Consider the following 24033-nt stretch of genomic DNA (forward strand, 5'->3'; position numbering starts at 1 on the left):
AGGACCAACCAGACTCTTGAACAATACCTCCAAGTGTACTGCCACTACCAGCAGGACAACTGGGCTGAACTACTACCTCTGGCCAAGTTCACTTACAACAATGCCCCTAGCACTACTACCAGTGTCTCACCATTCTTTGCTAATAAGGGCTACCACCCTAACATCTCAGTATACCCAGAGTGCAATCTCACCTCCACTTGGGCTTGTGATTATGCAGTCAACCTGGATTCACTGCATCAGTACCTATGTGAGGAGATGACCCCTGCACAACAGCACTATCAAGGACCAGCTGACACTAAATGCATGCTGGCCCTGGACTTTAAGGTTGGTGACCAGGTGTATGTCAAAGCCAAATACTTCCAGTCAACCCAGCCTTCCAAGAAACTCTCAGAGAAGAACCTTGGACCATATCCAGTCATAGTGCAGGCCAGTACCCACTCATTCATGGTGCACCCACCAGACTCAATGTGCACAGTCCATCTGGTCTTCCACATCTCCCAACTCTAGCTGGCCATCCCTAACACCATCCCAAACTGGACTCAACCACCACCCCCACCAGTCAAGGTTGATGGTGAATTAGAGTTTGAGGTGGCTGAAATCCTCAACTCCAAGGTCGACCAGTGTCACTGGTGTTGGCTACAGTACCTAGTCTGGTGGACTGGCTACAAAGGGACCAATGAAGAAACCACTTGGGTACTTGCTACAGAGCTGGACAATGCTTCTGAACTTGTGCAAGAGTTCCATGCCCAGTACCCCAGTAAACCCAGCCCTTTCCAATAAGGACCAGCCTCAACTGGCCTCACTCCTTTTTCTATCTTCTCTCAGTATCTAGTTTCTCCCTGATCTCTTATTTACCTTGTGCTTTTTTTTCTCTCTTGCTTTTTCCCATTTTATTGTATGAGACTGAGACCAGGGGTGTTTGACTTTGACAGCAGCAAGGTAACAGGATCACTATGTTATGGAAGGTCTACTTGGCCTCAGCTATAGCCTCATCCTCCCCTTCAGCCTCCTCTTCCTCACCCCCAGCCTGCAACCACTCTGCCTCCTCATGCAGCTCATTGGCATCAAACTCAGACAAGCCTGAGTCTGAGGGGGTGGCTGGCATCCCATACCTGTATGATGTGAGTCAAAGTGTGGTTCAGTGGTGAAAACCAACCAAAACCAACACAAAAGACAAAAAGAGCAAGTGGTGGTGTGCCTATGCAGTACCTAGATGGTAGAACCTGTTCTTTGGGAGGGTTTTTGCGAGCTACAACACTCAAAGACAAGTGCTGAGGGTTGGGGGTGCTCCTGATGAAGAAGAAGCAGGAATGTGAGAGAATGTGATAGGGTAGACTGCTGTCAGCCTACAGAAGGATGGATGACGACTTAATTCAATGTCCTAAGCTGCACTGAGCTCAGGGAGGGCTTGGAGTGAAGTGTATTGATGATAGACAAGGATAAGCAAAGTAGATGATAGTTAGACCCTTAATAAAGTCTCAATTATTGAAGCTGCTGAATGAATTACTGAGTGATGATAACATGTGAGCAAGAGGGGCTCTCTGACATCTTCTTTCTTTTTTTTTATCTAAGCATAGTGATTTATATACAGTACAGGGGTGTTGCCCTTGGAAAACAAGGTGCAAACACTTGGTAAGTGATTGGTAACTGATGAGTAAGGAATGCAAGTGATGGGTAATCTTCTTGGAAAGCATTGGTAAGGATTAGCAAGCCAAAAAGTGAAGAATCAGTAAGCAAAGTCACAAGATTGGTAAGTATTAGCAATAGGTGAGTCAAAGACAGTCAGAATGTCAAAGTATGAGTCAAGTAATGTCAGGAACTGGGAAAGCACACTGGAATTGCATTAGGGGGAGGCTGTGCATGTCACATCTCAAAGAGATTGCTTCTAGGCCAAGGTGGGATGACAGAGAGGCAGTGCTGATCTGATGCCAATATAGTACATCCAAAAGTGGACAGGGTGAGTCAGATGTCAACAGGGGTCAAGCTTTGGGGGTCTGTGGGGTGACAGGAGCGTAGGGGATCACAACTTTCCCCCCCCAAACCATCCTCTCAGTGAAGCAAATAAAAACTTCATGAACAAGGCTCTGTTGGAAGAGAGGATGAATGGGGAGTGTCTTCTGCTGTATCTTGCAACAAGGAGGCAAGATGTGCATCATACTCATCATGGATGCGATCAGGGAGAGTGGAGAACAGTAGATTATACTGTAGCTGTCGCAATCTTGGAAGAATGATGGATGAGACTGGTATGAAGACATTGCAGGGAGCAGGGAGGAAGGATCCATATGCTTCTTGGACTGGAGAGACTGAAACAACCACATAAGACCTTTCCAAGCAAATGACAGACCTAAGGTGACCAAAGAACATCCTCCTAGAGGTCATACTGACAAAAAGAACATGCTGTCCAAGCTGGATGGGCTGAGAGGGCACAGATGAGGGTGGGATGTACCAGGATGCTTCAGGATGGAAGCTGGTAGGAACTCCTGGTAGATATATGTAGCCATGGTCCCTAGCAAAGGGGACAAGCAAAATGATCGATGTAGAGGCAGCCATATCAGAAGAATTTAGCGAAATGAGTGTCTTTTGGAGGGAGTGCTGTAGAAATGTCTTCCTCTCCTTTGCCTTTGCCTTCATCATCTCCTCTTCATTGTTGGTGTCATATTTTATGGCATCATCTGACACCTGGGTCCAGTCAATGAGGACCCAGCCTTCATCATTGTCAGTCACAGTGATCAGCCTCAATTCAGACATGATGAGTAGATTGCAAAAGAAAGATGCAAAGGGCTTAGTGAGCCACAAGTATCAGTTTTTTGAACTCAGCCAAAGTTTGGACTCAGCCTACCACTCTTGCAGGGGTCTCATGGGTTTGACCCCTAAGAGGGGGATACTGTCATAGCCATGCCTTGACCCTGGCTGGACTCAGCCTCACACTCATTCAGTCTGGCCTCAGCCTTGCCAAACTCTACCCCCAGTTGGCCTAGCACAGTTAGCACTGCTTTGCAGTGTTATTACTAAGTGTCATCTCAGTTGAGCCCACCTTGGTCTTGTCCCCAGCCTGCCCTGTCTCTGTCCTGGTCTCCAGTCATCTTTGTCATACCTTACTAATGCCATTCTTACCAATCATCTTAGCAATCCTTGCAAGACTGGCATTACTGGTCTCTGTACTATAGTTGTCTCTAGTATATAAACCCATAGATACTTGGCCTGTATCCCCTCAGTCTGAAATCAACTAAGTTACTCTGATAATCCTGCCTCAGCCTTGGACTCAGACTGAGACCAATGCAAGGGAATAGCACTGTAACCTCAGTTGCTAAGTCCAATCAATCTGCCCTTCTGTATCTCCACTACACCTCTGACCCTGACCCCTCTCAGCCTCACACCCACTTTTGTCTCCAGTCCAGCCTCAACCCAGATACCATGAACTTGACATATATGTACACAGTTCCCCTTCCTTCATCATATGCTCACCCCAGTTCTCCCTGCTGTGGAGACTCAGTCATATGTGTAAACCTGCTATGCAGTGACTCCATATGACTCAACAGTACCTTTGTAGGAACTTGGGTGCATGTTTGAACATTTTTGAATGTTTGTCATACAGTACTTTACATACATATATAAACCCACATGTATCACACTGGCTCTCCATTTGAGATCTACTTTGCAACCACCCTTAGCTCTGCTCACTGTACCCATGAGGACTTGACAGTACAACTTCAGTTGGCCAAGACTAGTGCCCCACCACTAGTGAAGTTAAATTACACATCACTTCTTGCACATTACATGCTTGTGCTACACCACACTCAATTTGTGATATAATACGAGTCATTGGCATAACACCTCCTACCATTCAGGTTTTGCAGCTCATGCCCCAGCAGGATTCTGCTGTTGTTTGGGGTCAGAAAGCACTACCATGCACTTCCCCCATAGTCTCCCACTCTATATACCTCAACATTTCCCAGTGCACTTGTTGTCTACTCCCTGAGGCATTGGTTGTGTACAGTACACTTTCTCATAATGCATAGCTTTTTTTTTTTTCATTATTGAATTTTTTGCAGTACCAGGTGCTGGTCTCTGCTGGTCTGACATTATGCATTATGAGCAAGTGTACTGTATATAGTTTACAGAACAATGCTCATCTATTACAGAACATAGCAACAACCAAAGACTAAAGTTTTCAACCCTACTCCTCTCCTCCCAGTAACAGTAGGACAATCTGAGGCTGTGCACTCCAAGCACTTATGCACATGGGTAAACATTACACCAAAGGAAATGCATAACAGTTTCTTTCCATCATTGAATTTTTTGTGGTACCAGATGCCAGTTTCTGCTGGTCCAACATTATGCATTATGAGCAAGTGTACTGTATCTCCAACAACATCAATGCAAAGCAGGGTCTGTTTATTGTGTATCTATGTTCAATGAATGCTCAAGAAGCCCTAAGGTCTGAATTACATCTGGCATCTGGTAACTACAGGACAGATTTTCCCAGCTAATCAGATCTGCCTTTTGTCTGCAGAGTTTTTAGTTTCCTCAGTAACTATCAGATGAGGGCACCGATCTCGCCGAAGCACGGTCCAACTTGAGCAACGTGGGCTTCCTGAGTTGCTGTCCGCTCTCTTTTTGCCTTTATCCTTCTCACCTACACCAAGCCACCACCGCTGAAACCAGAGCCAGGAATGCACGGATTCGGGGACGAGTTCAAGTACTACCGGGACAGGTAGTACGAAACCAGCAGCAGTGACACACTTGGCTTCGTGTGTCTCTGATCAAGTAAAGCAGATACAGATCTCGATGACGGCCACATACCAACGTAGTTCCATTCCTCCCGATACTGGACCCATAACCACTCCAGACGATGGCCCCTGACTTTTTGCGATCCTAAGCCGTCTATGCACTTCGCGCAATCGGGTAAGATAGGGGGCTCTGATTGTCTTACCTCCGCACGCTCCAGTCTTGGCTGTCGTTATCATCTTTCGGGTTACGTCGTGGTGCTTGAAATACTTGTCATAGACGCAGTAGCATTCCACCTCATCGTCATCGCCGTCTCCTTCCCTATCTCCCTCGTCTGTAGCCTCCCAATTCCTGTCGATACTCCGCTTCGTACCGCGCTGCGTAGGTGAATACACGGTTTTCACATGCTCTTATTCGAGCTGCCGCGTTGGTATTGAGTTCGAGTTCACATTTGTGATATTAGGCGACCTCGAAGTGGTCGGCTCCGAGTCTGAGTCTGCGATGGAATCGTGATGTCAGCCACTTCAAGTTCCTCCTGTTCGTCATCCTCGATGTCGTGGGACGGGGCTTGAGGAAGCTGTTGTGGTGGGAAAGATGGTGAAGATGTATCGGGATGGGTATATGCGTAGGTGCCGGTATGAGAGGGATTCTGTCTCGTGTAGCCCTGCCGCAGTCAGCTTGGGGTGTTAGAGTGTTACTTCTGTGTACAAGCGGGATCGTTATCTCGTCTAATCCCGCCGCAGTCGGTTCGAAAGCCTCTGGTGTTGGGGTCTTGCTTCTGTGTACGGGTAGGGTCTCGGTCTTGGCCGTGAATGTACGATCACGTCGCAGAAAGATCCTACATCTGCAAGACAGTCGAATTACAGCATGCGCTTCAGACAGTTTTTGAATTGTTTGAGAGCTCGGCACGCACTGTTACCGATGCTAAGCGCTCTAACGTTGCTCTTAGAGCACTAAGCGATTTGCAGATGTACCTTGCGTGGGCGTTGAGCAGGTCAAACTCCGCGTCGTCCTCGGAGAGTTCCGGGATCTGCGATTCCGCCGACACTCGACCGTCCTCGGAGTCACTGGATCTATAGGATCTCGATCTTCCATTCCAACTCACATCTCGGCATCAACCTGGATTCCAGTACCCAACCCTATGCAAACGGGTTATCCTGGTCGGGTCATCAACTAAACAAACTTCCAGCGAAACTTGGTGGCCAGCCCGGTGCTGTCCCATCGACGGGTGCAGGTTTTGGCGAGATTGCATCTCAGCCCTCTGGATATCCCGGAGCGCGTCCTCCAGCGTCCCTTCAGTCTCAGCAAACCGGGTTTCACGGTGCGCCTGGTGCACCTGGTGGACTTCTGCAAGCTCAGCTGACAGGATTTCCAGGTGCGCAGACGAGTTTTAGTCAGCGGCCCCCATCGCCTCCTGCAACAAAGTTTCCAGCAGCATAACCAGCAGCACGGAAGGGGGCCTACGCCAAAAGTACCATGGGCATTGAGTAAGCCGGAGAAGAAGAGTTACGATCAGATCTTCAGGCCATGGGATGCGCAGGGCACCGGCTTCATCGGCGGGCAGACCGCGTTGGAAGCGTTTGGACAGAGTGGTCTCGACAGGAATGATCTGGCGAAAATTTGGTAAGTTATCGATGTCTGTACGAGTTGATGTTTGCAGACACTGATGAAGTGGGCAGGCGATAGGTCCCTCCCTCGCTGATGCTGATAATCGAGGCAGCTGAACCTTGCTGAGTTCCATGTAGCAATGGGTATCATTTATTGCAGTAAGTTCTTACGAGTAAATAGTCCCTTTGATCCATAACTTATGGATTTAAACAAGACTAGATCAGAAATCCCGGATGAGCTCCCTCCAGAATTTGTACCTCCGTCTTCCAGAGATCTCGACACATCCGTCAGTTTTCTTAAAGATATCCTAAAAAACGATACTTGTGCTAGATCGCCATCTGCTCTCGATACTCCAGTTTCTCGACTCAAAGAACGCTCTTTCACCTCGTCTTCAACAACGCTGACGCAACAAGGTGGCCGTCAAGATGCTACGGTGTACCGATATCAAGATGTCCCACCTCCCGGTATGTTCTACCAGTCATCTGTTCGACACATCGATCGCAACGCTGTCCGGTCACAATCAGACGAATCCAACCCAGCAGCATCGGATATCGCTTCGTTAAAACGCCAGCTTCTTAATACACAAAAGATGCTCGACGACAACCATCCCTCGGAACGTGAATCAGATCAACTTGATCGGGACCTTAAGGATTTGCGCTACGGAATTAAGCGCCTTCAGGAGGTTCTCGAATATGTATCTCGTGGGACCCGGACAACGACAAAGGACGAGGAAAGAAGGAGGATTGAGAGGGAGCTTTATGAGGCTTATGCATGAAGATGTTCCTGAGCTCGAGAGGAAAGTTGAGGAACGTAAAGCAAGGAGAGAGAAGGAAAGGAGAAAGTGGGCGAACGAGAGGGACAAGCGGAATGAGAGGTTTGGACGTTTCGCAGGGGAGGAAGGCAGTCGGTACAGTCCTGCCCCTGAGTCCAGGTATGGTACCGAGGACGATCGACCATATTCGAGGTGTGGGTCGAGGTACGAGAAGGACGAAAGGGACTATTATGACCGTGACGGGAAGAAATCGTATAGGTTTGAGGAGAGCGATCGGCAACTCCACCAAGAGAGCACCGTCGACACCAGGTTTGCGACACGTTCTGTGCCGACTGCGACCCCTGCCGTTCCTTCGGTCTCCAGAGTCAATTCTCCGCCAAGAGCTGCACCAGCACCCTCCCGGTCGCCTGCATCCCAACTTAAGAATATGACGCCTGCGCAACGGAAGGCATATATTCAAGCGCAGGCCAAGTGATGTCTGGAGGATCGCATGCAGGCGCTGGGGGTTTCATCACCAGCACCCACATCCGCAGTTTCCCCGACTCTCGATTCGTCTGTAGAAGATCGACTCGAAAGGGAGAGAAGGCAAGAGAGGCTGAGCGCCAAGCCGAGGAACGAGAACAGGTACGAAAGCTGAAATTGGAAGCTGAACAAGCCATCAAAGAGGGAAAGGGTTTGACTCCTACGCCAACACCAACGACCATAGCGCCTGCGCCCTCGCCTGGTCCAGTGTCAGTTCCAACACCGACGGCGCCAGTGTCCCGGCCGACGGCCTACTGCAACCATGCCTGTAGCGAAGGCTGCTTCGCCACCGCCTAAACCTCGCACCCCTGCTCCGCCGCCACCTAGAAAGGGTACTGTACCCCGGACGCCTGCTGCTGTTGCTGCGCCTGCACTGCCGGTTCAAGCATCTGTTCCAGCCCCAGCATCCCCAGCACCCGCAGAACCCGAAGAAGATCCAGAAGATGTGGCTTTGAGAGCACGCGAAGCAGCTCTGCGCAAGAAGCGCGAGGAACGTGAAGCCCTCCTGCGCAAACTCGAAGAGGAAGAAAAGATGAACGAGGAGGCATACCAGCAAAGGAGGAATCAGTTTTTTGCTGTTAAAGCTGCTGCTAGTCCTGCTGTCAGCACTGTGTCTAGTACGCAAAATTCAGCCGTCCCCCCCGCACCACCTGCGCCCCCTGTACCACCCGCGCTGCGCGTGCACACTCCACCGGCGGTTGTTTCCGTCCAGCCGGCGCCCGAAGTCGAAGCTGAGGAAGCTGCATTCCCACCGCCGCCACCACTTCCGCCACCCCCTGCACCACCAGCTTCGACCCCTGCTGACAAGCCGAGCAATAATCCTTTCAATCGTTTGAAGAAGGATGTGCACGCACCTGCTCCGGAGACCACGCCTTCGCCAGTTAATGTGGGCAATAGTAACCCGTTATTCCGTTCGCAAACGGCACCTCCACCCTCTGTGCCCACTCCCCCGAAAAGTCCGGGCGTTCCGCCGCCCGTCAAGACCACGTATTATACCGTACCCTCCGGCAGCGGCGATGACTGAGATGAAGTTGTCGAGAAAGAGGATGATGGTAGTAGTGATGAGGAACTCGCAACACGAGATACGCGTGTGGGACTTGCACAGCAGCTATTTGGGGGCTTGTTGCCTGCGAGGCCTCAATCCGCTGGACCTGCACCACGTCGATCGGGAGCCCAGTATCACCTACGTTCCCTCCACCCGCTGCTTCACCCGCCCCTGTAGCACCCCCTCCTCCCCCAGTGCCTGCTGTACCGGCACCGTCGAAGTCGCCCACTCCAGTAGCACCTTCTGCAGCTCCTGGAGACCGAAGTTCTCTCCTGAGTGCTATTCAAGGAGGTGCTGTCTTGCGGAAAACAGTGACAAATGATCGAAGTGCCGCTGCCACGGCTGGAAGGATCATCGGGGACAATACACTCCCTGCACATGTCAGTGCCACTCCTCGATCCCCGTCGCCACCGTCGCCACCAGCTCCCGCTGCACCGGTACTCCCCGTCACCGAAGCCTCGGAGCCACCGCAAGTTGAGTTGACTTCGACTTCAAAGCATCGGCCCAAGGAATCAGTGGACTGGTATGATGGGTTGCCTGCTGACCATGCGGGCCGGGCCACATTGGACCGTCTACCTGAGGCTGTAGAAGAAGAAGAATACGCTGGAGATGTACCTGACATTAGGGTTTCGGAACATGTCCCAGATGGAGGTTCTGATCCCATGTCAGATGTCGATGAATCGACTAGTGAGTGTGTATGCGCTACAGGTCATTTATCGTCCTAAATGTGCCGCAGGTCTCAGGGTACGCTCGTTGTACGCTTACGAGGCTCAGAGGACAGAAGACCTGAGTATGTAGTTTCCCTGAAACCCAAATGGCTGTGCTGATGTCTTGGTTCAAGGCTTTGGTGAAAACATCGTAATCGAGGCACATCCCTCCAAGTCTGGCGGCGACTGGTGGTACGGCACGACCGCCAGTAATGGTAGATCGGGTTTTTTCCCACAGACATATGTGCAAGTACTCGAACCAGGTGCGCACCGATTTTACTTTCATAGACTCTGCAGTTACACGGCTTTTTAGTTCAAGCTACTGCCCTTTACTCATACGAGGGCTCGGGTCCCGATGAGCTTTCGTTTAATGAGGGTGACGTTCTTATCATCGTCGACCGGGTAGAATCCGATTGGTGGAGAGCCGAACGGGATGGTGTCGTCTACGCCGTCCCAGCAGCGTACATGGAGGTTGCAGAGGGTTAGTTGCATTTTGTTAGCACAAAACAATCCCTTGAGTTCTTCTTACCTTCTCGTTCGCTGGGATGGATATAGGCTGAAATATTTCTTTTTCTCTCTCCCTTCTTTCTCGCATATTCCTTGCTTCGTGCCTTGTACTCCACGCCATCGACCTTATCCTGTTCTTTCCGGAATTCCAAAATACCAATTTCAATACCGATCGAAACTCCACGTTCTTGACATGCAGACCGCTCTTGTTGCGACTATGATTGGTGCGGTTATGCAGTTCAACTCAGTGGCAGATACGATATTGGCGAAGGGCGTGACTTGCAGCCGGACGGCGACGAGAAGCAACGCGTTGACGGCGCCGATCCTGACTGTGAGATGTTGAGCAATGATGGTTATGGCACTCCTTTCAGCTCATTGGTGAAGACGCGCAAATTGGACCGTATTCCAGAGATTACGGGCATTGATGACGATGAGGACGACGACAACGACGATTACTACTCTCTAGATGACGACAGTGTGTCTGACGTCTCTGAGGCTTCCGACGCAGATGCAACACAGACTTTTGTAGACCAGGAGAAACAAGAGATGGAACGCCGGAGTTATCGTCAGCAACCTCAAAGATCACAATCGTTCGATGAGCCATCCGCGGCATGCCAATAGGCATGGAGTAGGTGTCGATGGCGCGACGGGGCCAGGGGTCCAGAGGGCGAGAGGGGCTTCTCGATAGGGGCTGCCTTCCAACGGAAACGACATGAATCTCTACCTCCTGCACATGAACCTCTGTCTTGTGCGAGGCATTAGGAACTTCCTCCGGTCCCCATGATGGAATTCTCAGAGGATCCGGAGGCAACCAGTCGCACAGGTACTAACGCCAGGCTCTCACCCATGTGCGAAATACTCAGTACGTCCGTTCAACCCACACACCTCAGGACGACCTCAGACTCGAGTGGTACATCGCGCGTCGGCGATGCATTCGAGCATTACGAAACGTATAAGAAGCTGCATGGCGGACAATCATTAGCCACTAACCGGTTGTCAGCATCTTCGTTCGATACAGTCTCTTCGTTCGCATTTTCATCACCTCCTCGTTCACCTGCAGTGTCTCTGTCGCCTTCGCTGCGAGATCGAGAACAAGAACGAGGTGGAGAGAGTCGTACGTCTTATTTGCTGAGTTTTCATGGACGTCACACGCGTTCTACTACGCCGGACATCGATCGCGAGCGCAAGATTCCAATCATATCTGGCCCCATTCACACCTCGGCATCTAATTCAGTAGAACCACATAACTCGACGACACGCGATAACAGCCCAGCATTTGGGACGTCATGGGCAAGCCTCGTCGACCGGACTGCGCTCGAAGAAATACCAGCTGTGGAAAGGAAACGACAGGAAGCAATATTAGAACTTATCTCGACGGAAGCGGACTTTGTGAGAGATCTCCAACTTATCGTGGAGGCAAGTATGTACCAAATAAAGTTCTACCCGGTTGGTTGACTTTGACATTGGAAGCTCTTCTATTCGCGTCTGGTGGATATCCTTGGAGAGGATTCGACGTCGGTCATATTTTCCAACATCGAAGACATCCTTCTTACGAACACAGCGCGTTCATTTGGATATGATTGACTCTTAGCTCACCCGTCTTCCAGGCATTCCTGTCTACTCTGGAGGAGCGACAGCGTGAATGCCGACTCTACGTAGACCATGTGGGAGACTTGTTAGAAACCTATATGCCTCACATGCGAGTGTATCTGGTTCGTTGTGTTGTCAAATGACTGGGCAAGCTCGTTGACTAATTGATCACAGGACTACTGTGTCAACCAAGCCAATGCTGGGAAAGTGTTGCAATCGCTTAGGGATACCAACCCGGAATTGTCTGCTCAGCTGCAAGTTCAGTCATCTAATTCTTGCTCGTCTGCCCTTTCCTGACGGTCAGTCCTTCGTAGTGCCTCCGAGAGGACCCCTTGGCCAGGAATCTCGACTTGTCCAGTTACCTTCTAGTACCCAGTGCGTCCAATCACCTTCTCGTAGAAACAGGACCCATTGGCGACTACTTCTTCGCAGTGCAGCGTCTGACCCGATATCCTCTTCTCATCCGACAAATTTTGCAATACACTGACCCACCTGCGCCTTCACTCGATCCATCTTCGGTACCGCGCTTGACGTTGTCTCTTCCCACGGAGCACGCGGAACGCGAGTCGATAGCGAATGCTCTGGGGCACGCGGAGCAAATATTAGAAGAGGTGAATGAGACAATGAGAGATCGGGAGAGCCGGGCGAGGCTTGGCGAGGTGAGCAGAGAGCTAAGGATAGGCAAGGAGTGAGTATCATGTTTTCTCGTTCTGTTTAATTTCGCTACCGATAACATGAGATTTCGCTGACATCCTTTTTTCCTCTTCCCCCCCTGTACAGTCGTCTTGACCTCACGCTTCCGACTCACCACCTAGGTCCTCGAAAACTTCTCAAAGAGGGTGTACTGACGAAAGCAAAAAGCGGGCGTAAGCTGCGCGTAATACTTTGTAGCGATATCCTCTTACTCTTCAACGAGTCCGGCGGTGGAGGGTTGTACCGCGTGGCAAGTCCCCTACTTCATAAATATCCCTTGGTTGTATTGACCTGTCATCACTGCTAGCCCCTCCCCGTTCACGAACTCGAAATCTACACTGCACGAAACCGCGCACGTTCCGACGATGCCTACATACGCATCCATCGTGCCTACCCTCGGGGCGGAGAGACCCTCGTACTACGTGCTCCAAACGTCCGCGAAGCACGTGCGTGGACAGAAGCAGTCGCACAGGCGGCTGCGAAGGCGAGGGAGGGGATCAGGGTGGCTGTCAGTGATTCGCGGGGCACGGAGGTAGCGTTCGGATCTGCCATTGTTGGTGTGGGGATGGGGCATGTTGCATGCGCGAGGACTCCTCGCGGGAGCGCGGATGTTGGCAATGGAAATATTTGGGTAGCCACTGGTAAATGATTTACTCAGAACTGGAATTTTAGGGGATATACGGACTTGCCGTCCATCGAACAGGCTGTTTATCCTGTGCTGGCACTTTTAAATTGGACAGACTTGGCCCTATTTTTATTTTTGGGTTTCACCTACTACAAATATTCGGACTTCTAGTATTTCGGTGTATTAGTTTGAGTATCTCCATCCATCGCTCTACACTGGTTTGGGTGGTATATTTGTCAACGCAATGGCTAGCACCCCGCTTCTTCGGAGAGGATCCTTCAGCGTGGAGTCATCGAAAAAAAGAATTCGTCCTCGGCAGATAATGACCCCTTCCGTTTCACACACTCTTTCCGCTAGTGGATTTGTCCTGAGGTATTGCGGAATAGAAGAGAAGAGAAGGGGAAGGGAGATCAAATCTTTGTGGAGGCGAGAACATTTCTGAGGCACAAGCCAAGTGTAAATCCGCCGGACACGTATACCATGGCATGGCATATCGCATCTATGTGTGACGACCAGTGCTGTCAGTATGGAAGCCTTCTTCGACCAACGCCTGAACAACGCCCCGCTGCTCGCGAATGAGTCGGATAAGCGTCTCTATACCAAGTGGCACGCCCAGGTCAGGTCCCTGTCCAGGAGTGAGTCGTGTGTATGCTAAGGAGAGTCTGAACAGACGTCCTATCTGGGAGATGTTCTGGCTTGACTGCTTCACCATATTTCCTGGGAGTAAGCACGTTTGAATGAGCACTCAGTTCCTGGACATCAACAAGGGGGTATACCTGGAAGCCCGTAGAACGTATGGCAGTGCTGAGACTGATCGTGTTCGCAGAAGTGCGAATCGTACGCTCCTTTTTTGCTTGGGGAACATCCCCATTATAGAGTACGGTTCTCAATTTGACATCGGGAATGCATGGTATGTGGAACCCATACGTGAGATTTTCGAGGACGATCGTGGTTGTTGTTCCATTGGGGGATCCGAAGGCGGGTAGGCTATGTGCGGCTGTCGCTTCCGGTAAGTTATCTACGAGATTGCTTCCGAGCGACAGCAGCCCTAGGAATTTTGGGATCCATGGTGGTAACGCTTTCAATCACCCCAGCTCCCTAGAAAGGACTGGCTTGAGGAGTAACGAGCCATCCTCTGTTGTCTGTACTCCTGCGTGTCTACCGACCTGTGGTGAAAGCGGCGCGGTTGGTGGAAGGGTGTAGGATCGATGGGGGGTATCACAAGGTGACGATGATCTTGTCGTTGATGGACGAGATCGAAATCAGAGAACAAGCCAAGAAGGCTGACAAGCCTGAAATCGAAGCTGTCGAATTCGATGCTCGTGGTCACCTTATGAATAGCTGGACTGACGTCGAGCGTCCTCACCACTGGCGTTACTCTAGTGATAGCGAAACGAAATCCTTGTCTTTGAGGAGTAATATGTGACATGCACGAGCCAATCCTCAGCTACAATTGAATCTTTACTGCTGAACCGAACACTTGATCAACGCACTGAAGCCTTCGTCCACGAGTTATGATCTGATTCTGCGAGGTGCTACAGCTCCCACTGCATAGCGAAAGCGTTCGTAGACTAGGCATTGATGTTCTCTTCAACACGAGCATGAAGGAGTCATTTTTCTTATTCCACATGAAAGATAGCGTGACTGTGAATGCATCTGGCTCGTGCGCCAAGCCTCCAGCAGTGCCACCTGCAACGTGTCCACAGCATGTCGGCGCTCAAGCGCTCGACTGCGATACTTCGGTCGGAAACTACTTGATTTACACCCCTCAACCTCGACTCCAACCTACAAACCTTACACAAACTACGGATTTCTCAATGGCTCGCAAGCAGTTGAAGAAACATCGGCTGTTTAGCTCCGAAAGACCCAGTTCGACTGCACCTAACATTCCCTCGGTACGCATTTTATACCTTGCACGCGATGGTATTTATTGACCTCTGCCCGAACAGTCACAAGGGGCGTCTCGCCCCTCTGCCGACCCGCCTTCGATCCCTGGACCATCGGCGGATACCCCTCGAAAGCTGTTCTCCAGGATGGGCCACCTCTTCCATCGGTCGAACCAGACTCGATCAGAGCCTCCCGCTACAGAGACAACCGACACCAGAATTGGCAGCCAAGTCAATGTTGCACAACAGGCAATGGTTGAGATGAAGCCCATTCCCCAGGCATTGCAAACAGCTGTTGGTCTTATCGGGCAGGCCGATACTGCGATGACGACGATTCAAAGTATCGAGGCGATTCTCCAGTCTCTCAAAGTGTTCAACTCCTTTGTTACCGCTCTATCGAATGTACTGCCTTTGAGCTTCTGTGGCCTGCATGCTCTGATGTAAGCGCACAGATCCACCCTTATGTCCAGTTTGCACTAGGGATTCTCACCGCTGCTTCTCAAGTACTTCCCCCTTCTCTCTCATGAATCTCTCGCTCATATAGTTCTCATTAGTTGCTCATCAACCAAGCAAATCTGGACAACGAAGTGTTCGGCCTCCTCAATACCGTCAAGGATCTCTATGAATTTCTTATGGAAAAGGATACCATTGAGAATGTGGATAGCATGAAAGAGACGTTACGGAAGATTTCACAGGAGATGAGTGCCGCAGCGCTGTTCGTCGTAAAATATTGCAAAAAGAAGAACATCTGTAGGTCCTATGTTCATGGTCCTCTGATCTGCTTCAGTGTGCTGACGCGATACGTTGTCAGTGGTAAGAATCGGGGACAGCTTTGTTTCCGACCCGCAGACCGTCGCCCGTGGCCACATCAAGAATCTGGGTGACTTGATGCAACAATATCGGGATCGCGCGATACGGGACATCCAGATCAACATGTACCGCGTTCTTGAAGACCTGAACCTCGAAGGCATGGCTTACGCCATGGGCGCAGGCCTGAATACGACCAAGAAATGCCAGGACGGTACCAGGACGGAAATTTTGAAGGACATCACCGACTGGATTACCACATGTGACGTCAACGTCCCTCGTATCTTGTGGCTCCACGGGCAGGCCGGAAGAGGAAAGTCTGCCATTGCCCGTACAATCGCATCATGGATCGAGGATGTGGGAGCTCCTGGTGCCTGTTTCTGCTTCGCTCGTGACAGGCAGGCTGAGCGACGGGAGGAAAAGATTCTGACTACTATCGCGCGTGATCTGGCAGATCGTGATCCGGCATTTCGACGCGCACTGTCGGATGTGGTGTCAAATAACCACGCACTCAAGACGACGTGCGATGTGGCACAGCAGTGGAAACGATTCATCTTGGAGCCACTATCGAAGATTAATGGCGAGATAGTTGGGAATGTGGTCATGATAATCGATGCGTTGGATGAAAGTGGGCCGGAGAAATCGAGGAAGGAGATCCTAAGCCTGCTGAAATCGTCAGAAGCTGTGCATCTGCCAGCGAATTTCCGGATCCTTTTGACGTCCAGACCATTGGCGGACATCGCACGTGTTATGAGGGACGTTCCACATGTGAAGGCAATCTCATTGGACGACATTCGTCAGGAGTTGGTGGAACATGACATCCGGCTGTATGTTTCGAAGGAACTGGACGGTCTTCCCACCATTGAAGCAACAGAAATCCAGAATGTCGTCAAAAAATCCAGTGGTCTGTTCGAGTGAGCTCGTCTGGCTTGTGAGTTCATCAGGCCAGGTAGAGTTGGAGAAACTTGGAAAGAACGCTACGAGGATCTGATGGCGCTCGAGTCGGAAGAAGGAAGAACGCTCCTCTGGGAAAGGCCTGGAACGATATCGCTCCGTGATGCGGCAAGTCGTGATGACGCTTGAACCTCTTCCTATGGCGGCCTTGAATTTGATGCGTAAAAAATTCCCAAACAAGCAGGACCACTATGACATTTTTCTCATCCTCGAGTTCATGTCTCCAGTGTTGGGTGGCATTGTGGACCGTGTCTCCGCTGTGCGGCCGCTTCATGCATCTTTCTATGACTTCCTGATGGATCGTTCACGGAGTGGTGTCTATTTCATTGACACATCTGACGGAAAAGACCTGGCCTTTGCCACATTGCAGATTCTCCGTGATGAGCGTCAATTCAACATCTGTGAATTAGAAAGCTCCTATCTTGCCAATGCTGAAGTTCCTGGTCTGTCGAAGAAAGTTGAGGAGAAGATTCCACACGGTCTATCCTACTCCAGTCGATTCTGGGCCCTGCATCTGTGGAAGATGGCATTTGACTTGGAACTTGCAGGGTTGGTGAAGGCTGTTGTTGGAAGTGAAAAGATTCTGTTCTGGCTGGAGGTATTAAGTCTTCTGGGGATGGCTGGAAAGGGTGTGGATGCTCTTGGTACTGTTGCAACATGGCTATGGGTGAGTACTTGTTGTATGGTGTTTGATGACATCTGACACAACAATGAAGGGACAAGATGGCTTCAAGGATGTATTGGCATTGGTAGAAGATGGAATCAAGTTGATTCGGAATTTTGGCAGTGTGATAGTGCATAGCACTCCACACCTGTATGCTTCTGCATTGCCATTTATTCCTTCCAATGCATTGCTATCAATGATGCTCTTGCCAGAATTCTCAAGGCTGGCTAGAGTTGCTATAGGGGGTTTGAAAGGGTGGCCAGTTGAACAGCAGCTACTACAAGGCCATGCATATGAAGTTATCTCAGTTGCATTCTCCCCTGGTGGGAAGAGGATTGTCTCAGGCTCTTGGGACAACACTGTGAGGGTCTGGGATGTTGAGGGAGGTGTGCAGATTGGCAGCCCTCTTGAGGGCCATACAGATGGAGTCTTTTCAGTTGCATTCTCCCCTGATGTGAAGAGAATTGCCTCAGGCTCTTGGGACAATACTGTGAGGGTCTGGGAGAATGCAATGTTCACAATGGTTGCATCCCACCCTTCTGGCATACTTCATCCATTCCCTCCTGCAGATGGTATGTACCTCCACCTTCTATTTGTTCTTGTTTCATTTAACAAGCAGTGCAGGTGTCATGGGATATCCCATTTGCTTTTCATTTGACCCTTCACATGCTCTGCTTAATAGTAATCTACTTGTTGATGGGTTCATGCAACAGAATGCTGTGCTGGGTGCATCAGTCAAGCTGCATGATGATGGCTGGATCAAAGGCCCAAAGGAACAACTACTACTTTGGATCCCCCCAACACTTAGGAGACCATTTCACTCAATGGGGACCAAAGCAGTCATTCCCAGAGGCTGTTCCATAGAGTTGGATTTAAGTCAGATGGTTCATGGCAAAGAATGGTGCAAATGTTTCCATTCCACCCAGTGAATGATGGTTCAAAATGTATTTAGATGTTGGGTATATCTGCTGTCATACTGTCATAAATTAGTTCATACCCATACTTTTGTCCAATAATCATTTTACCCTGCTAATTGCACACATGTCCTCTGATGTCATAGATGCAGTAGCGGCTCTACATCACTCACCGTCTTCTTCCCTATTCCCCTCACCTGTGGCCTCCTGATTCCCATCAATATTCCGCTTCGTGCTACGCCGCATAGGTGAGTATACGGTTTTCACGTGCTCTCGTTCGAGGTGCCGCGTTGGTATTGAATTCGAGTTCACATTTGTGCTATTACGCGACTTAGAAGTGGTTGATTCCGAGTCCGAGTCGGCGATGGAGATCATGATGTCAGCCACTTCAAGTTCCTCCTGTTCGTCATCCTCGATGTCGTCGGACGAGACCTGGGGAAGCTGTTGCGGTGGGAAAGACGACGAAGGCGTACCGGAATGGGGTTGAGTGGGTATATGCGTAGGTGCCGGTATGGGAGAGATAACTGTCTCGTGTAGTGCTGTCATAGCCAGGTTGGTAGCTTCTGGAGTTAGAGCATTGATTCTATGTACGGGCAGGATCTCATCGACAGGTCTCGCAGTAGGAAGGCCGGTAACCCCGGGAGTTGGGGAGTTCTTTTTGGGTGTCGACAGGGGTTTGTCGGAAGTGACGGGAAAGGTAGCTTTGGGGAAGCTGTAGGCGAAAAGGGGATCGGCACACAGTGTGAAAAAAGGAGCACGAATAAAATGTGGCACACCTGGGGAGTTGTGCAATACTTCCATCACCGCTGCTAAGCATATCCTGGCTCTCATAATCCTTGGTATGGTGTCTGCACTGTCGCGTATGCGTGCAATCTGGATCTGAGCCTGGCGTGTAGAATGTGGTTTGGTTGATTGGATCTGGGTATCGAGGTCTAATTTTCTTGTGTACTCGGTCAGTATCGACGGCTGCAATGGCAGGCCTCCTGCTCTTAGTAGCACGTACAGGTCGTAGATATTCTGCAAGAGCATTTTCTCTGCGTTGCGGTCAGGTTCAGGTTCTGAAGATTGGCGCGTCATCTTACGAACAGCGCATGCGTTGCTTCTAGTGTGGAGGCTTTCGCTTTGGATGGGGGTCGTAGGAGGGACGACAGGTTGTTGATCATGGCCTCGAAGTTGCAACGGGTGCTGGACTACTGTAGGGTACTTGGTTAGTGTACAATTGCGTCGTAAAAGATCCCACCCTGCATGAACGTGGACCGGTGGACTGTCCGCGGATGCAACGCTTGCAACGAGTCTCTCAGGAGCAGGTCAATCTCCACGTCGTCCTCGAAGTTATCGGAAGGCTTCACGTTGTTCGATCTCTGGCGTGAGATTCCATTCCAACTCACACCTCGGCGTCTTGTCCCTGGAAAACCACACACCTCGACAACACACGAGAGGCGTTTGGCGTTTGGAATGCCATCATGGGGCTCGTCTGGTCAACGGGGCTGCGTTCCAAGGGATACCAGCAGTAGAAAGGAAACGACAGGAAGCGATATTCAAACTCATCTCAACGGAGATGGACTATGTGAAAGATCTGCAAAGGTAAGTCTAGATTCTACCTCAATCGTCGACTTTGACGTTGACATTGAGGGCTCTTCTACTCGAGTCTGATGGATATGCTCGGCGAAGATTCGACTTCGGTCATATTTCCAAATATCGCAGATATCCTTACGAACACGGTGCGTTCTTTGGACATGACTGACTCCCAACTCACCCCACCTCTTCCAGGCATTCCTGTTTATTCTGGAGGAGCGGCAGCGTGAACTCGGACTCTATGTAGACCGAGTAGGAAACCTGTTAGAAACACACTTGCCTCGATGCGAGTGTATCTGTTTCGTGCCAGATGACAAGGCGAGCGCGTTGACTGACATCAAGCCAATGCTGGGAAAGTGTTGCAATCGCTCAGGGATACCAACCAAGAGTTGGCCGCTCAACTACGGGTACGGTCATTTGTTTCTTGCTACTCTGCCTGTCCCTAACCGCTAGTCGTTCCTAGTGCCTCTGGGAGAACCCTCGGCCAGGAATCTCTACTTATCTAGTTACCTTCTGGCACCAAGTACGTTCATTTATCTTCCCGTGGACAAACGATTTGCTGACGATGACTGATTCATAGTGCAGTGCCTAACTCGGTATCATCTGCTCATCCGACAAGTTCTGCAATATTCTGACCCACCTGCACCAACGCCCGACCTGTCTTCGGCACTGCAATTGACGTCGTCTCTTCCCACAGCACATGCGGAACGGGTGTCAATAGGGCACAAGCTGGCGTGCGCGGTGCATATATTGGAAGAGGTGAATGAGACGATACGAGATCAGGAGAGTCGGGCGGGGTTTGGTGAGGTGAGCAACCAGCTAAGGATAGGCAAGGAGCAATAAGTATCGTGTTTTCTCGTTCCTTTTAGTTCCATCACAGACGACATGAGATATCCTGACATCTCCCCTGTGTTTTCCCCTGTTCAGTCGTCTTGAGCTTCCACTTCCGATTCACTATCTCGCTCCCTGAAAACTCCTCAAAGAAGAAGGCACACCGACGACAGCAAAGTGAGAGCGTATGCTACGGGTACTATGGAGTGATTTTTTTCTTACTCCTCAACGAGAGCGGTGGTGGAGGGTTATACAGCGTGGCAAGTCCACCATTTCATTACCATCCCTGTTTGCCTGACATGGCCCCTAGCCTCTCCCCATTCACGAACTCGAAATCCATCCATCACGCAACCACACGCTCTAACGATGCTCACATCCGCGTTCGCCGTGCCTATCCACGGTGCAGGGATATCCTGGTACTACATGCTTCGAACGTCAGCGATGCACGTGCATGGACAGAAGCAATCGCACAGGCGGTTGCGAAGGCAAGGGAGGGTATCGTGGTGGTTGTCGGTGATTCGAGGTGAGTTCGAACCTGCCATTGTTGGTGTGGGTGATGGGACGCGTTCCGGGTGCGTGGACACGTCGAGTACGTGCGGATGTTAGCAATGGGAGCATCAGGCTGACCGCTGGTAGTTGAACTGCTCAGACTGGATAATATTGGCGTTTCAGGGGACATACAGACTTGCCATGGATCAGACTATTATCTCATGTCGGTGCTTTTTGGACAGACTTGTCTCCGTATTTGTTTTTTTGTTCCACTTACTAGCTCATAATAGGCTAGACGATCGTGCCAGGACTGGCCACTAAGGACAGTTCCATACTGACTTGTTGTATATTTCGAGCTTCTGGTGATTCGGTGTAATAGTCTGAGTATGCACAACCATCTCCATACGATGGCTAAGACTCTTTAGAAAGTATCCTTCCACGAGGTATAAGGTACGGCTCAACGCCGCATCCACTGGATGCAGTTGTACCATGGCAACGGCGTTTTGCACTTATGCGTGACAGCAAGCTTTCTTTACATATACACTTCACCATCCAATGCCTGAACAGCACCCTGCCGCTCGCAAATGAGTTGGATGAGCGTGGCCATACCAAGCAGAATGCCCGAGTCAGGTCCCTATCCAGGCGCGAGTCGTGTATGTGCAAAGTCTATCAAGAAGAGTGCGAACAGGTGAGAGTCATCCTCCTCAGCCTCGTCTTCGTCATCGTTTTCTTCAAAGCACTCGACGACAGGACTCGTTGTGACAACGCCGTCCAGAGGGCCGTGTTCGTCTAGTTCGACAGTGATCTTATCCTCATGTTCATCCTCTTCGTACAAGGGCACGTCCTTCTTCCGACTCAAGCCAAATTCGTCGGAAGCAGCAAGCCCGTCGTTCAATACAGAGACGCCTTCTGGTGTCCACGCAGCCGTACCTGCACGTACCCAGTTACCTTTATGTATGATAAGGACGCTCCCGCCTATGATGCGTACTTCTGCTTCGGCAAGTGCCACCCAGGGATGTTCGAGTGCCTCGAGCAGGCGCGTGAGCAGAACAAACCGGGAATGTGGAGGTAGGCTTCATTGGATATTATTGGGCGTGGTCATGACATCGCATGGAATCCATATGCGAAATTGTCGAGGACGATCGTGGTCGTTGTTCCGTTGGCTGGTGCCAGCATCAGTTCCGATAAGCGGTGTACGAGGTGATTTCCAGGCGACGGCACCCCTAGGAATTTCAGGATCCAAAGCAGTAACGATTTCAATCATGACGCAGCCATGGTTGCGACGTCAATGGCTGGCGATACGCCATCACGAACGAGCTAATAAAATGCCCAGTTCCCTAGGGAGGGAGGGCTGGTTTGAGAAGAAACCAGCCATCCTCGGCTGACCGTACGCCTGTCTGTCCACCGACCCGTGAGGAAAGGAGCGCTGGGGGTAGAGGGGTATGGGGTCAATAGGAAGCGATACATGGCAAGAATGATCTTGTCGCTGATCGTACCGCGTCTGCTGACATCGTCAGTGGAAGAGAACGCAATCAGATGGCAAGACCCGACAAGAAGCCCAAATAACACTTATCACCAAAATCGTAGAACTGCAGTTGATTTTTGCGGTCCGAGAATTTACAGCAGCAAACCCTGTTCATACCACAACAACAGTACTGCTATCCTTAGTTGGGTTTATTCATTACGGCGTAGCGTGGACTGAGTGGATGCCGAGCACAGATGTGGTGAATGCCCGGCGCATGGACAGTTCATGCGACTGTTAAAAGTCGCATTTCCTGTTATGCCGAGGTTGATACAAAGGAGCAGGAAGTACCTCGGCTAAGCTCAGAGGATGATTGAGACGGTTTCACGATGCGTGAAGATGTAGAGTGGGAAGGTAAGGCGCCGTTCACCCTCCAAAGTCGAAGTCGAAAACTTCGACTTCGACTTCGGAAATGTAGTCACGTGATGATTATATAAGCTGTGCACGCCCGCGCGAACGCGAAGTCCAAGTTTCGGGCTTCTGTTTTAGTCATGTGATGATTATATAAGACAACCACACAACTTGTAGTTCAATAGATGACATTGTGATAACAGATCAAACAACTCTGCTATGGATCTTGAAGCACAGCAGCTCCAGCACCATTGTTGTTACTGTCTTGCTGCACTTGTAGTAGCAGTGATGATCCAGGTGCCTATGCCTCTATGACCTCCTTTTTCATTCTGACTCAGAACCAATCCCCTACCATACCTCAATCCTGACTGGTGAGGGGTGGATGCTAGAGCTCCTGAATGGTCATCCAGACAGGATACAGACTTGCCTTGGTGTCAGCCATGGGGTTTTTGATCACCTGATGTAGGTGCTCACCCATCATGGTTTTGTGCCTTCTCACAATGGAATTTCTGTGGAGGAACAACTTGGGATATTCCTCTACACCTGTGTTACTGGGTTGTCATCCTGGAATGTTGCTGAGAGGTCCCAACACTCACCAGGGACCATCACTAGGTAGGGAGTTCATTGGACTGTCTGATATTTTTCTCAATTTTTTAGATATTTCAAAGCAATGTTGGCTTTCTTTTCTGGGGGACAATTCTATGCATCCCAAGTGCAATTCCCCACCAACAACACTCCCATATCAACTATGATTACTAGTGACCCATGCTTCTGATTTTTCCAGGATTGTATTGGTGCAGTTGATGGCACTCATATTCAAGCATTCACTGCTGCTGAGGACCAGCCTTACATGAGGAACCAGAAGGGCTACCTATCTCAAAACTGTCTCTTCATCTGTGATTTTGACTTCTTCTTCACATATGCCCTCACTGGCTTTGATGGGTCAACTGCAGATGCAACCATGTGGCATGATGCACACAGGAATGACTTGCACATGCCACCTAGGAGGTACCTTCTTGCAGATGCAGGGTTTGGGACCTGTGATGCACTTCTGGTTCCTATTGAGGTGTTTGTTACCATCTGAAGGAATGGCACCAGGCTGGATTAAGGTAAGTTGCTATTCCATCCTGCTCAGTGTACCTGTAACTTCTACTTTATAGACCTCAAAACCGAGAGGAGTTATTCAACCTTCACCATGCTGGACTTAGAAATGCCATTGAACAGATATTTGGTGTTATAAAAC

General features: G+C 50.2%; 7 protein-coding genes across 7 annotated transcripts; 4 read left to right on the plus strand and 3 right to left on the minus strand.

Annotated features, from left to right (window-relative positions):
• Positions 1-5229: 5229 nt before the first annotated feature.
• F5J12DRAFT_935062 (uncharacterized protein) lies at positions 5230-10590 on the plus strand. Its single transcript, XM_051749603.1, has 14 exons — positions 5230-5791; positions 5859-6049; positions 6123-6351; positions 6445-6494; positions 6561-7037; positions 7114-7579; positions 7669-7832; positions 7903-8627; positions 8670-8790; positions 8853-9362; positions 9412-9465; positions 9517-9645; positions 9696-9863; positions 10089-10590. Exons 1-14 carry the CDS (start codon positions 5541-5543, stop codon positions 10508-10510), a joined length of 3957 nt encoding a protein of 1318 aa, XP_051601232.1. The 5' UTR covers positions 5230-5540; the 3' UTR covers positions 10511-10590.
• F5J12DRAFT_912495 (Dbl homology domain-containing protein) lies at positions 10574-12821 on the plus strand (the record flags this gene model as incomplete). The annotated part of the gene is made up of 7 exons (XM_051749071.1): positions 10574-11305; positions 11360-11449; positions 11497-11601; positions 11654-11737; positions 11794-12167; positions 12260-12419; positions 12480-12821. Exons 1-7 carry the CDS (start codon positions 10670-10672, stop codon positions 12819-12821), a joined length of 1791 nt encoding a protein of 596 aa, XP_051601233.1. The 5' UTR covers positions 10574-10669.
• Positions 12822-13474: 653 nt separating this feature from the next.
• F5J12DRAFT_694545 (uncharacterized protein) lies at positions 13475-13987 on the minus strand (the record flags this gene model as incomplete). Its single annotated transcript, XM_051740417.1, has 2 exons — positions 13475-13826; positions 13887-13987. Coding segments are annotated over 2 exons (453 nt in total), but the record flags the coding sequence as incomplete, so codon positions are not given.
• Positions 13988-18187: 4200 nt separating this feature from the next.
• On the minus strand, positions 18188-19099 carry F5J12DRAFT_891760 (uncharacterized protein; the record flags this gene model as incomplete). Its single annotated transcript, XM_051747520.1, has 1 exon — positions 18188-19099. One exon carries the CDS (start codon positions 19097-19099, stop codon positions 18188-18190), a length of 912 nt encoding a protein of 303 aa, XP_051601235.1.
• Positions 19100-19580: 481 nt separating this feature from the next.
• F5J12DRAFT_891761 (uncharacterized protein) lies at positions 19581-20440 on the plus strand (the record flags this gene model as incomplete). The annotated part of the gene is made up of 6 exons (XM_051747521.1): positions 19581-19606; positions 19671-19743; positions 19793-19889; positions 19940-20004; positions 20061-20120; positions 20183-20440. 6 exons carry the CDS (start codon positions 19581-19583, stop codon positions 20438-20440), a joined length of 579 nt encoding a protein of 192 aa, XP_051601236.1.
• A 1111-nt stretch (positions 20441-21551) lies between these two features.
• On the minus strand, positions 21552-21996 carry F5J12DRAFT_891762 (uncharacterized protein; the record flags this gene model as incomplete). The annotated part of the gene is made up of 2 exons (XM_051747522.1): positions 21552-21944; positions 21973-21996. 2 exons carry the CDS (start codon positions 21994-21996, stop codon positions 21552-21554), a joined length of 417 nt encoding a protein of 138 aa, XP_051601237.1.
• Positions 21997-22381: 385 nt separating this feature from the next.
• On the plus strand, positions 22382-22811 carry F5J12DRAFT_824803 (uncharacterized protein; the record flags this gene model as incomplete). The annotated part of the gene is made up of 2 exons (XM_051745448.1): positions 22382-22673; positions 22731-22811. A coding segment is annotated over one exon (238 nt), but the record flags the coding sequence as incomplete, so codon positions are not given.
• Between the last annotated feature and the right edge of the window lie 1222 nt (positions 22812-24033).

This window comes from Pisolithus orientalis (assembly GCF_024613125.1).
Source record: "Pisolithus orientalis strain OTSU chromosome Unknown F5J12scaffold_10, whole genome shotgun sequence".
NCBI classification, from domain to species: domain Eukaryota; kingdom Fungi; phylum Basidiomycota; class Agaricomycetes; order Boletales; family Pisolithaceae; genus Pisolithus; species Pisolithus orientalis.